A 17210-nucleotide genomic window follows, 5' to 3' on the forward strand; every position below is an offset into this window, starting at 1 on the left:
TACCATGACATTGGATGATTTTACAACCTTGGTGCTGAATTTGAGATCACAGGTCTGTTGCTGCATCCTTCATGGAGTGAGGTGTAGCAAAAACAGTACCATAAGTGCCAGATGGTAAAACACAGGTCTTCTGATAAGCCAACAACTTATGAGCAACCAAGGTAAGGCATTTTTTCCTTCACCCAGGTCTCCTGGATTGCTCACTCATCAACATATACACAGGCCATTCTTAGGATGAGGCTGCATGCTCACCACAGAAATCGGTACAGCAAGGAGGATGAGGAGGAGGAGGAGGAGGAGGAGGAGGAGGAGGACGAGGAGGAGGCAGCAGGCAATCACCCTCGTGAGCATTCCAACCACAAGTAAAACATTTGGTCACGTTTTGACAGGACATTCGAGTGTGATTATAACACTGACACTGGTAGCTGCTCATCAGGTTTGGAAAGTACGGTCGGATCACGATGACGCCATAGCCTGCTTTGATCTTCAATGGAAGCAGCACAATTTCAAATATGAGAAAAAGAGTGTGTGTAGGCGCTATCAACCTTTGTCATCACTCAATGGACTGCAGTGATGCCCTGATCAGAGGGGTAAGATCATATTTCTCCCTCGGTAAGACTAATGAGCAGCCTAGCATAAATAACAACTTGTGAAGAATTCAGCACTCAATGGGCCTGGACACGAACAAGATAGCCATGGAGGAGTGAAGCTGCAAGCAGTTGCTGGGCTAGAGAATCACAATTGGTCTCCAAAAGCAAAGTGCCATTAAATAAAAGAGTAGGATTTCACAGGGCCAGCAACTGCATCAACACCTTTCTGAATGATAACAAAATCAATCTTGATGAAGGACTGACCTCCTCCATCTGTGATACCACAAAGAACTGAGGTGCAACTGGGAGAGTCTTGGAATCTTTAGCCTTATTCCATTTACATTTAGTAGGTGCAGACAGAGATGTTGATTGGCTCACTGCAAGAAAATCCTCATGATTGCCAGCATCTCCGATGGTGCCCTGCTTCCAACTGCCCCCCCCCTCTTCCCCCCCTCAGAGGGATGGGCCTCACCAACCTTAGGTGATTGTTCACACCTGCCCAACTTCTGACAGAGGGACCAATTGGCAATTTAAGAAGGTAACAGCTCAGGCAGTCACCCGTCCCTGGGCTTGGTCTGTACCAGGGGATATGTGCGAACCCTACCTGTCGACCTGGGGCTGGGAGTTACATGTTATCCAGTCACCTGTTACATGTCAAATGCATGGGCCAGCCACCAGAAGCACACAGGGAGGAAGAACAAACTAAGCGTATGAGATGGAGAATGAAGAAAGATTCAAGAAAAAATAGAGGAAGGACTGTTCTACTTTCAGGATACTAAAACTTCAGAACACATTCCCTAAAATACCACAGACATGTTCCTCAAGGGAGGGGAAAAAGAATGGCACGAGGCTAGACATGCAGCATGGAAGGGGAAAGGTGTTGCAAAGGCTGGGGCCCATGGTAACCAAGCATGAGCTCATCAAAGGGTGGTGAGCCCCCTGGGTTTGTGTAGCACACTTGAGGACATAGTACAATGCTGCTCCACACACAAGTGTTTTAGAGCATGCCATTCATTCACTGTGTACTGTTGACTATGGGCCTCTGTGACAGATGGCTCCAGTTTGTTCTCATGTTGAACCAATGACATTAATTACAACAGCAGTGGACACAGCCTAGTCAAGATTGGACCATTAGCATATAGAAAAGTGTCACCTGGCCACGCGAATCATGTTTCTTGTTACACCAGGTCAATTGTCATATCCAGATATCCCATCATCTGGGTGAACAGCAACTCAACACATGCACTGCACAACAGATGCATATTGGTGAGGTAATTGTAATTGAAGTCACCATGATAACTATGGGCTATGAAGATTATCGCAGTCTACCAGAATCCTTTCATGCCTCATGCCTTATCCGATGTCAATGACATTTTTCAGCAGAGTAACTTTCCTTATCACAAAGCTAGAATTGTGCTACCATGGTTTGCGCATGATAGTGAACTCACACATTGATGACTACCACCTAATTCACTTGATCTGAAACTGACTGAACACATCTTATGCAACTGGACAACAGTTTCATATCCGCCACCCCATTATTTTCTACAACTGTGCAACCTATATGTAAACCTCTCATGCCACATAACTCTGGTAACCTACAACGGACTTGTGGAAATCATTGCTGTACTGCATTCCATGATGGACCAGCTCAGTATTAAACAGGTGTTGATAATGTTTGGCTCACAAACATATGTAACAAATGAAGTACATGTGGTTAAAATGGAACGGGTTCATAATCTACTGTTGTCTCGTTTGTGGAACTGTACTTCTATATTTTCGAGTAATGGGAAAGGTTTTATGTAATGATTATATGAATGTGTGGTGCCTGTTCTTTCATACATTTAAATTGAAGGGGATCACAGCAGTCAGCTGCAGCAGGACATTAAGCGGAATCCTGGGTTCGACTCCCACTCCAGTACACATTTTCACTTGTTGCTGCTCATTCCATTTAATGTCCCACTGCAGCTGACAGCAGTGATCCCTTCACAAAGTCACACTTCCTGCCACTTCAGTACAACAAACTGTACTAAAAATGATGTACTTTGGAGAGACCTTTATGTGGTGTACCATTGAAACTCCACTTTTTGTAATTTCAAATTAGAAATATATGCCCTATGCCTCCATAGATGTCAAAGGAATTAAGTCAAGTCAAGTATATATATGAAAAATCATCAACTATGGCATTTCAACTTCACGGGCACTGAACGATGGGAGCTGCTCAATTTGCTTCTGTCAGACAACAACACAGGCCAGATGATCTTGTCAACCAATCATAACATACACATATTCCTAGTTGTCAGAAAGGGGCGACTGGTTGCTGACTGACAGATTTGCAGCTTAGTTCAAGGTCCCAAAGTCTGAGTTAAGTCGGAAGGTAACAGTTTGGTTGCGAGTTGGCAAAGTCAACAAATGTGAAAGCAAACACCTCACTTGGTGGGGAGTTATCTGTAGCTTACCCCAAGGCCAGGTACAGTTGGCTGACTAGGTCATGTTTCTTGTGCTGTGACTGGCTGTGAGAAGCAAATCAAGCAGCCACCATTATGATTTCAGTGCTTCCAAAGCTAACATGCTGTATTCGACAGTTTTCATATGTAATTGTGTATTACAAAAATATGCAGTTTCAATGATACACTACATCAAAGATTTCTCCAAAAGGGATTGTTTTCAGTAGGGTTAGATTTTGCTACATTGGTATATAAAATCATTATTTACCCAAGCAATTTAAAGAAACCATAGAATCTCTATGACCAGATGGAGATTTGAAGCCTGCTCATCCTAAATCCATGTCTAGTGTATCAATCATGACACCACTTTCACTACATAGTTAGCTTTAATAATCACTTTATAATGCATCTCAACATGTCTTTCATTCTTCTCTGGAACACAGCAATAGTTTGTTTAGGGAAACTGAGCATATATATTGAGCAAGTATAAATGCAACAATGCCCTCGTTACTGTTGCAAAGGTTATCTTTATACCAGCAGAAAATCCAAGAGAGTTTAATGCAAAAACACAGTAGGACCTATCATACACAAGGCCTGTTCTGGCCAGATGTAAGGAAGACTTGGAAAGTTTGTTGAAATTAGTGGACAGTATTCTTACATAGAAACTGTCTTAAAAATTTTTAAAAAATTGGTAATGTCTGTGGTGTAGAAGTGAAAATGCTATCTAGGAAGCATGATCATACAGGATGGCCAATGCAAGGAAGATGTAGGTAAAACGACATCTAGGCAAATAAAGTTTCAATGAATTAAAAGAGAATTAATCAGAATGATGCAAAATTACTACAGAATTGCTGAGAAAACAGGATTACATGTTAATGAAGAAAATACAGAATACCTGCCCATAAGTAAGAAAACCAGAAAAGACGCACGTCTGACTGTACATGGATTCAATTTTAAGACTTGACCACTTCAAGTACATAGGAAGTCTTTTTAGTAATAACAGAACTGCTATAGAAATGGATGCCCGTTTATCAACAGCAAACAAGACAGTTTTTAGTTTCATCAAAATTCTAAGAAAAAGATCACTTAGCAGTAACTTCAAAATCCGCTTATATCAATCTACCATTCTACCTGTGAAGTTGTATGGATGTGAAACATTAACATTTAGATAGAAAGTAGAAGAAAAACTTAATATTCTAAAGAAAAGTACTGAAGAAAATTTTTGGACCTGTATACGACAAAAATAACATGGAATGGAGATTAGGAAGAAATGAAGAATAAAGAGGGCTGTACAAACACCATAACATCGTCGAAGTACTCAAGAGGAGAAGGTTGAATTGGGTAGGCCATATAGCAAGAATGACAATAGACTACCTAGAATGGCATTTAGTAGAATAGATGGAACGAGAGGAAGAGGGAGACCCAGAATCAGATGGTGGGATAACATTCGGGAGGACACAACTAGGATGAACAGCAACAACATGACAAACAGCACATTGGACTGGCAGAAGTGGAAGAGGCTCATAGAGCAGGCGTATGGTCAATAAGGCACTTGCCACATGTACAGTTGTATGGAACTGGGCAAAAAGTATGCCTCGACAACAGCACTGTACAGAAAAAAAGAACCATCAGCAATCCGAAGAAGACACCCAAAGCATGTGAAGTTATCAAAGAAAGCTGAAAATTAGGTGAATAGATAAAGTATCTGATGGCATACTAAAAATAACTGGTACTGAAGTCTATGAAAGAACCTTTCTGTAAGAAGGGTTGGGTTAGTGGGACATATGTTATTGGATCATGAATAATTTTGCACTAGAGGGAGCAGTAGCGGGATAAATAGAAGGGACACACAAAAACTATAATATGCAAATTACTTACCAAGGAACAAGAAACAAAGTTCAAAACAGCATTGTTTTTCACAGAACAAAATTATATTATAGACTGCCTAGGGAGATTAAAAATATTACTAAAAGACTTTTGTTTACAATGGCAACTAAAACAGTCATCAGAATAATTAGTGATTAATAATTTTATGTGATAACAACTAGACCCTGCCACAATGCAGTACTTTATCATAATGTAATGTTTTTACACAAAAATCATTTGCCAAGATCTGTGGGGCATGACAGTAACATCTTGTCATTCTCCAGAAGTTCAATACCTCTTATCATGGAGGGATGCTGTCTCAGTTTTCCAGACAGACTAAGGGGAGGGCATGAGGACATGCATGGGATGTAGTTGCATGTTTACGGGCTTGGAGTGGTGCAAGTGGTATAACAGCATGTTCATGGTCCAGGTATCAAGTAAGAAACACATTTCTTTGTAATCATAAAGCAATTATCTTCCATATAAAAATAACCCACAAAATATTTAGAACTGTTCCAGAGATACAGCATTTTAATTTTTTTTTACAAAATTCACATCTTTAAATGGTATGCGCACTGTCATCTTTGGAGGGCTGTATCTCTGAGCAGAATTTTTTTTTTTTGCAGAAAACAAAAAAATACGTATTCCTTGCTTAATCCATTTTAACATACGCTAAATTCAATAACATCTAAGACAATGAAGGTAAGATTTTTTTCCTAGCCTTCCTGAACTGATATGGACTATACCATAGAGAACACCATTAAACGTACCTGAAAACAAAAACTTTGAAAAAGTTTCCTACAGCATGGAATTTTCGCATATTGTGTGAAGCATCTGAAAGTAAATACCCTACATTTTTCTCATATTTGTTGAACATGTGCAGCACGGACTGGGAAGGACCTTGAGGGGCTTAATAACGAATATTATTTTTACACTGGGATGGAGTAGGCTACCTAACTTCACTTTAATGAACACTTCGGCTTCCTACTCAAAAATACCATAATGATGGACAATTCTCGCATGTGCAATCATTCATCTTAAGTTCACTGAACCTTCATCAATTTTTACGATTAATATGCTATTTACACCATACTGATATGTGAAAGTCCTTAGCCAAATACTGCATTTAAAAATGGTGTCAAATAGCATTTTACTTTAATGGTGGAGAAGCAGTAAAAGTAAAAAAAGAAGATTCGATTTTCCGTTCATACTATCAGGAATTATCAGTTCGTTGCTACACAGGCTGTGAATAATACTGATCACTCTGTGATAACAGTATCAACGGAAACTAATTTACACAAATTTATTTCCCTGCGTTTATAACGTGCATCTGGCTTATTTTAAAGCCTGGATTCTTACACGTTCGTCCGTGTCAGCAAACTTCTTATGCTAAAGGGCCGCAAGACAGCAGCTCACAGCCAATATTTTACATGCTGCCTCAATACGACAAACCAGTTTAGTTAACTACTGGGGCAAGGCGGAAAGAGAAATCAAGCTGTTGCTGCTGCTGTTGTTGTTTTCAGTCCAGAGTCTGGTGTGCTGCAGCTCTCCATGCTACTCTATCGTGTGCAAGCTGCCTCATCTCCGAGTAACCTAATGGTAACACGACAAGTTAATAGTTATCTTCAAATATTGCTGTCTGAAGCGTACCTCGGTAATCAACTCCACTGTTCAGCTTGACAACTACAGGGCGCCCATGTATCTGCTGGATGAACTGTGACAAAGCTTCTTTCCTGCTCATTTTAGTGTAATTTCTTTTTTTCAAAAGTCTGCAGTTCTCTTAGGCGAAATTCATTAGAGTCAATGCTACAGTTATTTTTTCTGTCCCATGTACCCTTTTGTCTTCGATCCGGCACTGCACACCACAAATGCACAAACAATGTACAACTGCCAATTTCGCGTCTACCGGTTTAGGTTTCGATCTCTCGATACATTACAAGCATACGAATCGTAGATTACAAAATACAAACCTCAGTGGATGCAAAGATAGACTGGGGCAAAGAGGTATTAGGGAACACATAAAGACCAATTACCAAACAGGTAGACTACGTTCTTTGTCTTTGGCAACGACCTATATATCCCTTTCATACAGAGGCTGTGGCACGCTATTCAGCGCTCATTATGGTGTTATACTATACTATTACTTGCTATGTTTCGGGGAGTCATTCTGCTGTTGTTTTGAAAACAACGAGTGAACTAACTACATGTACAACAAAGTAACTATGTATCTCGAAATTAATTAAAGTATCAGGTATTTGTTATTTCACCAGTAAGATACGTTTATAGATTTCCGAATGAAGTATCAGAAAGAATATGCAACTGTTTCAATTCTCATATATCGACAGAGCAGCTACAACAGACGTACGATTTTTTGTAAAAAAAAAAAAAATGCAGAATTACTGTTGTGGATTGGCAAGACAGCCAACCCACTATGAGAGGAAGCCGAAAGGCACGCGTTTTAGCTCACGCAGGCTGGCGTGAGGTCTGGAACAGGTCAAGGAAATGAGACTAACAAAAAAGGATGTAGCTGTGGAATACTTAACTTTATTCCATAAATGGTGAACATTGCTCTTGACGGTACATGTTTTACAGCATCAATAGTAACTGGTAATGGCGCCTTGCTAGGTCGCAGAAAATGAGGTAGCTGAAGGCTATGCTAACTATCGTCTCGGCAAATGAGAGCGTAATTTGTCAGTGAACCATCGCTAGCAAAGTCGGCTGTACAACTGAGGCGAGTGCTAGGAAGTCTCTCTAGACCTGCCGTGTGGCGTCGCTCGGTCTGCAATCACTGATAGTGGCGACACGCGGGTCCGACGTATACTAATGGACCGCGGCCGATTTAAAGGCTACCACCTAGCAAGTGTGGTGTCTGGCGGTGACACCACATTCCTCCCCCGCAAATCGGCGGAGGGTTGTGGCATAAGGCTTCCGCCCGCCGGGGGAAGGACCCCATGTTGACGTATGTGACGAGGTGGGGAGCCTAACAACAGGCAAGGCTGTGCCACCCGCACCCTGCCATTCGGACCGAGGGGAACTAGGAAACGCCTGAAAACATGCTACAGGGTGCACGTCAACATGCGGTGTATGCGCCCGTAGAGAGACAGGAGGGGCCGAAGGGTCGACCTCCATCGGGCCGGGGCACCCGACGGGCGAAGACGACATATGGTCCGGAAGCGGGCAAGAGGTACATGTTGGAGGACAACTGGTCATGGGAAGCGATCGGCGGCGCGTGACCCAGGGAGGCGCCCGGCGGTTGCAACATCGCGTCCACTGCGGGCGTCGCCGGCGGGAGAACAGGCGGCGGCGCGTCGCCATGGGGCAAAATGGAAGGCAGCGTCGGTAACACCTGGGGCTGAGGCGAGCCAGTAGATGGGTCCCCAGGGCGCTGACCGGACGGCACCGTCGCTGAAAGCAGACGGGGAGCAGCAGATTCCGTGCGACGACAGAGGCGCAGCTGTTTGAGATGCCGACGCATCTCACCAGAGGCCCCCAAAACCAGATACATAGCGCGGCCGAGGCAGCGAAGAATGCGCCCTTCGAGCCAACGCCGAGAACCTCGATAGTTACGATAGTAGACAACGTCGCCCGGAGCAAAAGCAGGTGTCTGCCGCAGCACAGGAACATGATGCGGCGGATGTAGCAAAGACATCAAGGTTCGATGAGGACGACCGTGGAGCAACTCAGCCGGCGAGCGTCAATCTCGGGGCTGAGAGCGATACGTGGACAAAAAGAGCAATAACGCGTCCTCCTGAGAATGCGACTCTTTCAACTTCAAAATCTGACTTGAAAGTCCTGACCAATCGTTCAGCGGCACCGTTTGACTGTGGCGAAAACGGCGCGGACGTCAGATGTTGAATACCATTGGCCTTGCAGAATGACTGAAATTCTGCGGACCTGAATTGTGGGCCATTGTCGGAAACAATAGTCTGCGGAAGACCTTCAATGCAAAAGATAGCAGATAACGCTTGGATGGTGGCAGATGACGTCATGGAAGACATCCGGACAACAAAAGGAAAAGTACTGAATGAATCGACCAGAACCAACCATCGAGCATTCCAGAATGGACCAGCAAAATCGACGTGTAAGCGTTGCCAAGGGGAAGTGGCTTTTGGCCATGCAAAGAATTTCCGAGGTGGTGCAGATTGTTGTTCGGCACACGCCATGCAAGAAGAACACATATTCGTAATCGCGGCATCGATTCCGAACCAAGTACAGTGCCGACGAGCAAGTTGTTTCGTTCTCACTATACCCCAATGTCCTTGGTGGAGAAGCTTTAAGACAGAGGACTGTAACGAACGTGGGACCACGACCCTGGACTGATCATTATCAGAACGCAACAGCAAAACACCACGTCGTACAAAAAGTCTCTCCTTGTGAGCAAAAAATCGGCGAACCAACGGATCCCCGATCCGTGACTTTGAAAAGGGCCATTGCGTAGCAACAAAACGCAGAACGGTAGCAAGGACAGGGTCAGCAGCTGTGGCTGTAGCTACACGACGAAAATCAATCGGAAACGATTCGACCACGTCATCGGTTTCCGCATCAATGAACATGCAAGCAAGTTCGAAGGAATAGAATGCTCTGTCCTCAGTAACAGGCAAACGGGACAACGCATCGGCGTTTCCGTGCTTAGCAGTGGACCGATACAAGATATCGTAGCGGTACTGCGAGAGGAAAATAGACCAGTGAATGAATTTCTGCGGTGTACGTGGAGGTACAGGCTTGGTCGGATGAAAAAGCGATGTCAGTGGTTTGTGGTCTGTGATAATGGTAAAGTGACGACCATACAAGAAATCATGAAACTTTGTAACACCAAATACGAGAGCCAATGCTTCTTTCTCGATCTGTGAATAATTTCTTTGCGCAGACGAGAGCAATTTGGACGCAAAGGCAATAGGGCGATCGTGCGAACCATCTTTGTGCGCAAGCACAGCACCGATCCCGAAATCCGATGCATCCACCATCTACAAAAGGGGTTTCTGGGGATCGAATGGCGTAAGGCAAGTATTGGAAAGCAACGCCGATTTCAACTGGCGAAAGGCGTGTTCGCATTCCGTCGTCCAGACGAACGGAACACCCTTACGGCGTAAGCGTGAAGCGGAACTGACATGGAAGAGGCACGTGGCACATATCTGTTATAGTAATTTATTTTTCCCAGCACACTCTGTAGCTGCTTCAAATTCTGCGGTGAAGGCAAGTCTTGTATGGCACGGAGGTGCTCTGGACTGGGATGTATGCCTTGGGCATTGAGTACATGTCCCAGATAGGGTAAGTCACGAGCAAAAAACACACATTTGTCCTTCCGCAAGCGAATACCATTTTGTCGCAAGACCTGAAATAATGTTCTGAGATTGGCTAAATGTTCTTCTTCCGTCTTTCTGGAGATCACAATATCGTCCAGATAGTTTGCTGCAGTAGGGACCGACGCACAAACAGTTTGCAGAAATTGCTGAAACAATGCAGGGGCGGATGCACACTCGAATGGCAGTAGTTTCAATGGGTACAAACCAAGATGTGTGTTAACCACCAAAACGCGCTCGGATTCTTCGTCCACCGGTATTTGCAAGTACGCATCTGCTAGGTCCAACTTCGAAAAATATTTACCCGGGCACAGTTTGTCAAAAAGATCTTCTGGGTGGGGTAAAGGAAAAGTTGCAGTCACTAGTTGTGGATTCACTGTTGCCTTGAAGTCCACGCAAAGTCTCAATTTTCCGGAAGGTTTTTGCAAAATTACTAAGGGTGATGCCCAGAGAGAAGACTGCACACGTTCAATTATATCTTGTGATTCCAAATCGTGTAATGTTTTTGCGACCACATCACGCAATGCGCGCTCTGAAAAATTTCGGTTGCGCGTTTACTTTCAGTTCCAAATGTGCTTTATAGTTCTTAGCGCAACCAAGGCCCGGTGCAAAAATGTCTGCAAACTCTTCACATAGACGAGAAACACTGTCTGAAGGCACAGTCTGGTTCACTGATAGGACCTGATTGACTATAGACAAGTTAAACAACTGAAATAAATCTAAACCAAACAAGCATCTTTTTGCACTGCACGTTGACCCTGGACGAGCTGTCCAAGGGCATCCAGCAAGGCCTGCGTCTGCTGGTTCTTTAAGCGATAAAATTCGGACAGTACATCTGGAGATTGTGGCGAAGCCATTACACAAGTAAATCAGGGCAGTATAGTTACGAACGCGAATTGGCCTCGTCACCAAATGTTGTGGATTGGCAAGACAGCCAACCCACTATGAGAGGAAGCCGAAAGGCACGCGTTTTAGCTCACGCAGGCTGGCGTGAGGTCTGTAACAGGTCAAGGAAATGAGACTAACAAAAAAGGACGTAGCTGTGGAATACTTAACTTTAATCCATAAATGGTGAACATCGCTCTTGACGGTACATGTTTTACAGCATCAATAGTAACTGGTAATGGCGCCTTGCTAGGTCGTAGCAAATGATCTAGCTGAAGGCTATGCTAACTATCGTCTCGGCAAATGAGAGCGTAATTTGTCAGTGAACCATCGCTAGCAAAGTCGGCTGTACAACTGGGGCGAGTGCTAGGAAGTCTCTCTAGACCAGCCGTGTGGCGGCGCTCGGTCTGCAATCACTGATAGTGGCGACACGCGGGTCCGATGTATACTAATGGACCGCGGCCGATTTATAGGCTACCACCTAGCAAGTGTGGTGTCTGGCGGTGACACCACAATTACATTGCCAATACACACTGAACATTGTACATCAGAATGTACAGTCATTAACAAACAAAGTTGATGAAATAAATATACCCCTCAATAGGGAACGCAAAGAGGAGTATTTTCAATACTTAAAAGTATTGAATTTGAACCTTCCAAACCGCTTTTGTAGAATGGTATCAAAACATGGAGGAACTTGTATATATGTAAAAAAAAGTAGATTATAAGAGTATAGCCTCTGTTTGCAAACTTGGTTGTGAGAAAGACTTTGAAATCTCAGCTGTTGAGTTAATGTCTGAAAAAACTATTATTTTATGTGTGTATAGATCTCTTGTTAGCAACGTGCTTTTTTTCTTTTTTTTTACAAAAAACTAGACCTTGCGTTAGGAAAACTTAAGACAGCTGGGAAAACAGTGGTACTGTGTGGAGATTTTGATACTGACTTTCTGAGTCATAGTCCTCACAAGGAAAAGTTCTTAAATACCAAAGCCTACAATCTTTGTCGGACTATTAGCTGTCTAACGCATGTAACAAAAACTAGTGTCGCTCTCCTTGATCAGGTATGTGTAAACATGGACAAGTGTACATCAGAAAACTTTGATACCAGCTATAGAGACCACTTTTCGCAATTACTAACCATACTTGTAAATCGCATTTCGAACAGTGTAGCAAATATTACCCACAAAAGGATTTATAGTCAGAAAAATATTGAATACTTACAGTATCTAATCAGCAAACAATCTTGTAGAGAAGTAATACCAATGAAAAGATGGAAAACTTTTTGAACATTTTCAGTCATAACTCTGACAGCTTTTCCATAAAGGAAAGTGATTTCCAGAAGCACAGATAGATTCAGAAACTGGATTACATCAGGCATTGGAGTATCTTATAAAAGGAAGTGGGAACTTTTTCTGCAGTCAAAAACTGACAGCGATCCTGAATTTATTAGTTATTTCAAAAATGCAAGCTAGTTTTGAAACAAGTCATAAAAGAGGCAAACATCAAGGAAAATGACAAATATATTATGAAGTTATCCAATAAAACTAAATCCATGTGGAAAGATGTGCAGGATCTTACGGGGAAGAAGATACTCACAAAAATATTGTGATACTGCACGACAGCAAGGCGGCTGCAGACAGCTTCAATTCTTAATATATATCTGTTGCTGGGAAATTAGTGAAGGAAAAATTTGGTAATCCACCTAATACAATATGGAAAGAACTTTCATCTATTGAAATAAATAATACATCCATGTCCTTGGCCAATAGGCCCAACACAGCTCCTAAGAGTAATTATTCAACTGGTATTGATGATATTCCAGATTGCATTATAAAAATAACAGCAAGACAAATACTCTCTCCTTCATTAAACATATGTAATTCGTCCTTATCTTGTGGTGCCTTCCTACAGTAACTGAAAATGGCAAAAGTAATATCCCTATATAAAACAGGTGATCAGGAATGCATGGGTAACTATAGGACTGTGTCTCTACTATCAGGGTTTTCGAAAATTATTGAAAAAATTCACCTTTCACAACTAGCTGCATTCTGCGACAAGAATAATGTTATTTCTGAATATCAACATGGTTTCAGACGACAGCGAGCAAATGAAACAGCCACTTTCAATCTGATCAACCACGTCTTAAATGCAGTCGAAAACCACAGAAGTATCTCAGGTTTATTGTTAAACCTAACAAAAGCTTTTGATGTGATTAATCATTCTGTGCTCCTGAGGAAGCTTGAACGATATGGTCTAAGAGGTGTGCCAAACCAGTGGATTAAATCGTATCTGGAATATCGCTATCAGGTAGCTAAAATTAAGTACATGGAAAGGAATGAACTCTGAGTACACATTTCAGAGCCATGTGGACTACGTTCTGGTGTTCCACAGGGCTCTATTTAAGGTCCCTTTCCTTTTTTGGTACACATTAATGATTTTGCATTACACGTTAGTGTTTCTGAAGTAGTACTGTTTGCAGATGACACCAGTCTATTGATTGAAGGGAATAATGAAGAAAATCCTACTGCACTTGCAAAAGATATTATAAAAGAAGTGTCTGAATGGTTTGCCAGATACAGGCTAATAGTTAATCCCCAAAAAAAGATACTCATGAATTTCCACACAGATCAAAATAAAAATGTGGCACAACTCTTAATATGTATAGATACCCAGAACATTAGTGGTGGTAGATGAAATTAAATTCCTTTGAATTCACATCCAGGAAAATCTTAAATGGCGCACTCATATCACATCCCTAAATTCAAAACTAGAAAAAAATGAGCTATGTGGTAAGAGTTCCTTGCAAAAATATTTGTGCAGAAACAGTTAGGGCTGTATGCTTTGCTCATGTACATTCAGTACTGAAGTACGATATTGTTTTCTGGGGGAAAAGTACACCAGGCCATAACAGTTTTCAGGAAACAAAAGCAGTTATAAGGATAATGAAACAACTAACAATAGAAATCACGCAAATCCTTCTTTAAAGATCTAAAGATCTTACCCCTTCCCTGCATTTATATACTGGAAGTAGTCTTGCATGTCAAAAATACTCGGATATTTTTTGAGACAAAGTCTGTGATGGAATCTAGAACTTTATTGTTGACTATAAATCCTGTGTCAAGATGAGGAATAGTTTTTACAATGCGTCTACCAGTTTTACCTTTAAATATTCTGTAGCCCTCTGACTCAAAGGTATGTTCATCTGAGAATCTTGTTTCTTCAATCGCTTATGTTGCTGCAGGGTATCTGAAAATTGTTTTAGTTTATCAGCCTTCAGAAGTGAGTTGGCATTAAAGGTGGCAAAGTAATTTGGGCGTTTGTGCTTAATCTTTGCAGGAGTCTCTGATACCTTCAAGTGTGTTGGTGTAGGCTCCCCAGACTCTGAAGGCCTCCATGCATCATCCAAGACGATGGTGCATTGGGTGCCACCTGGGCTAATAGCATTTCTTGTGCTTTCCTCCATGCTGTTGTCTGTTGAAAAACTGTTTTTTGGGGTCAACGTGGATTTACATATGTTATTCTGAAGTCATGTTTTAATTTTATTTTCTGATCCTAATTTTTTTCTTGATGCTCTGTTTTTAACAAATACAGTTCTTCATCACCTCTCTGGTTCTTCTCATGCTACTTTCATAGCAACACCATCTGCAACTCTGCTACTTCTTTCACATTTGAAAAAAGGTATTTTTATTCTGAAAACTAAATTGACAGTTCTATGCTGAGATGACTGAGATGATTGTACAGAAGAAGGATGAACACAGTGAAGTAGTCTCACCTCCAGTTATGTCCTCTTCTCTCCCAGATGACATTTAACTGCTGAGTGCACAAGCCAAAATTTTGTATGAAATAGTTACTGTTCCTCAAATACCTAGGGTGAGATACAATAACAACAACCTCCAGTTTGATACATACCATAGATGCATTTCTACCCCATGATTATAAAAAAGATAAAGATTGCATATTGTAAATGTTGGAATCTTATTCTTCATATATACCCTCAATATAGTTAATAATCACCACACCACAGAAACAGGATTTATATATGCCCAAGAACTGCAAAAGTGGATGCACTAATAGTGTTAAGTAATTCAGCAAGGGTTTGTTCTGTAGAACACCCATTGCTGCAGTCTTTAATTAATCAGTCTAAAACATAAATACAACAGCTAGCTAGTCAATAACACCATTCAGAATTTTCAATCAAATCAGTCTCCACAATGTCTGTGTTGTCGCTGTTTACTGGAGAGATTGGAAAGACCAACTATTTCATGAAGCAGACAGCATTTCAAAGTTGCTTCTATATTGTTCTGTAAAAACTATTCATCATCTTGACACAGGATTTATAGTCAACAAGAAAGTTCTAGATTCCATCATAGACCTTGTCTCATAAAATATCCGAGTATCTACTATTTCTTTCCAAAGCACAAACGAAGTTTGCAGCATTATTAATGTTCATTCACCTACCAACCAGGCTAACTATAAGACCTCCCACCCAAGATCCCAGACAAACACATCATCATCCTGCTCAGAGATCCCAATGCGCAACTTGGCAAGGAGAGAAAATTCCAAGACATTGTTAGAAATTACCCAGCTAATAAAAGAACCAACCGCCATGGAGAGAGACTCATGGAACTGTGTAAAGCTTTTAACCGAATCATGAAACCAACAGCATTGAAACACTTGGCAAGAAAACACAAAACTTGGTCATGCCCAAATCAGAATCTTGGACAATATCAAATTGATGAAGTTGCCATCACCTGAAAAGCACAACGAAACATTCAGAATGTTAAAGTTCTGAGGAATGCCAATCTGGATTCAGATCGCTGTCTTTAAAAGATTAAAATTAAGGTAATTCCAAGAAATTCCAGCAAAACACTGCAAAGAAGACAGACAGATTTGACACAGAAAAGCTGATGTACAATCGAGAATTCACTCGTAAACTTGAATCCTTATATCGAGATTCTGGTCAAAACAGCAAAGGAAACTGTTCTGTTTCTGAAACCGAAGACACATGCTTGGTGGAACAGTGATTGTGAGGCAGCAGTGAAGCAAAGACAGAAGCGTGGCAGAGATGGAATGCCAAGAAAAATGAAGCTAATGAAACTAACTTCCTGGTTGCTAGAAAACACGCTGCAATGATCATACAGCGAGTGAGGTGTACATTTGAGAAAATGCAGTTGGCACAAATTGAATAAGACTTCCAGAAGACAAATACACGAAACTTCTATAGAACGTTTAAGGCCAATCTCACCAAGTAAAATCCTCCAAGCCTACATTTCAAAGCTACAAATGGGAAGCTAGCTCACAATGATAAGACAACTGCCAGATGTTAGCGAATTACTTTACAGCTCTTCTGAATTGTGAATCTTCAACCTCCAAAATTTACCGACTATGTAGAAGTACACCCAAATTCCTCACCAACCACAAAAGAGGAATCAAGCTAATTATTCACTCGCTTAAGAACAACAAAGCAGGGGAAAATTCTATAATTGCTGAGATTTGGAAGCATGCAGGGGATAAGGCAGTAGATAAACTGATATAAATTATCAGCCAGATTTGGGAAACTGAAAGACTCCCACATGGCTGGAATTCTACTCTAATTCATCCTCTTCATAAGAAAGGCGACAGAACAGATGGAAATAACTATCATGATATCTCTCTCATATCAACAACATACAAGATTTTGTCGAAATCTCTGCAAACTAGGACAGACCCAGAGCTGGGAGAGTATGAAGGAGGTTTCAGGAAGGGGCGATCATGTGTCCAACAGATAATGAACGTCAAATGCATCCTTCTATACCTGAAACCCAAGGAATAAAAATTTTGTTGTGACGTTTGTGGATTTCAAAAAGGCTTACGATTGATCGCAAAACCCTGGTCAGAATTCTAGAAGAATTTGGCCTAGACATGAAGACCAAAGCGACAATCCAACAAACACTAGCCAACACAACCTCGAAAGCTAAATGTAGAAGAGAAAGTCAGAAGCTTTTGAAATAAAGACTGGAGTGAGGCAAGGAGATGGGCTCTCACCCCTGCTCTTCAACGGCGATTCGTGAGTGGCGCAAAAAAATGGAAAACCAATTAATTGAAAGTGGTGCCCAGGTGGATTACAAGAAACAAAATCTTGT

At 41.7% G+C, this 17210-nt stretch overlaps 1 protein-coding gene across 1 annotated transcript in view; it reads right to left on the minus strand.

Moving 5' to 3' along the window:
• Nucleotides 1–6870, minus strand: part of LOC126262539 (U6 snRNA-associated Sm-like protein LSm6) — a 30113-nt gene extending 23243 nt beyond the window's left edge. Inside the window, exon 1 of the mRNA XM_049959220.1 lies at nt 6554–6870. Coding sequence (XP_049815177.1) covers nt 6554–6644 — 91 coding nt within the window. The 5' untranslated portion in view covers nt 6645–6870. The remainder of the gene's footprint in view (nt 1–6553) is intronic.
• Nucleotides 6871–17210: the final 10340 nt, after the last annotated feature.

This window comes from Schistocerca nitens, chromosome 6 (assembly GCF_023898315.1).
Source record: "Schistocerca nitens isolate TAMUIC-IGC-003100 chromosome 6, iqSchNite1.1, whole genome shotgun sequence".
In the NCBI taxonomy this organism is placed as follows: domain Eukaryota; kingdom Metazoa; phylum Arthropoda; class Insecta; order Orthoptera; family Acrididae; genus Schistocerca; species Schistocerca nitens.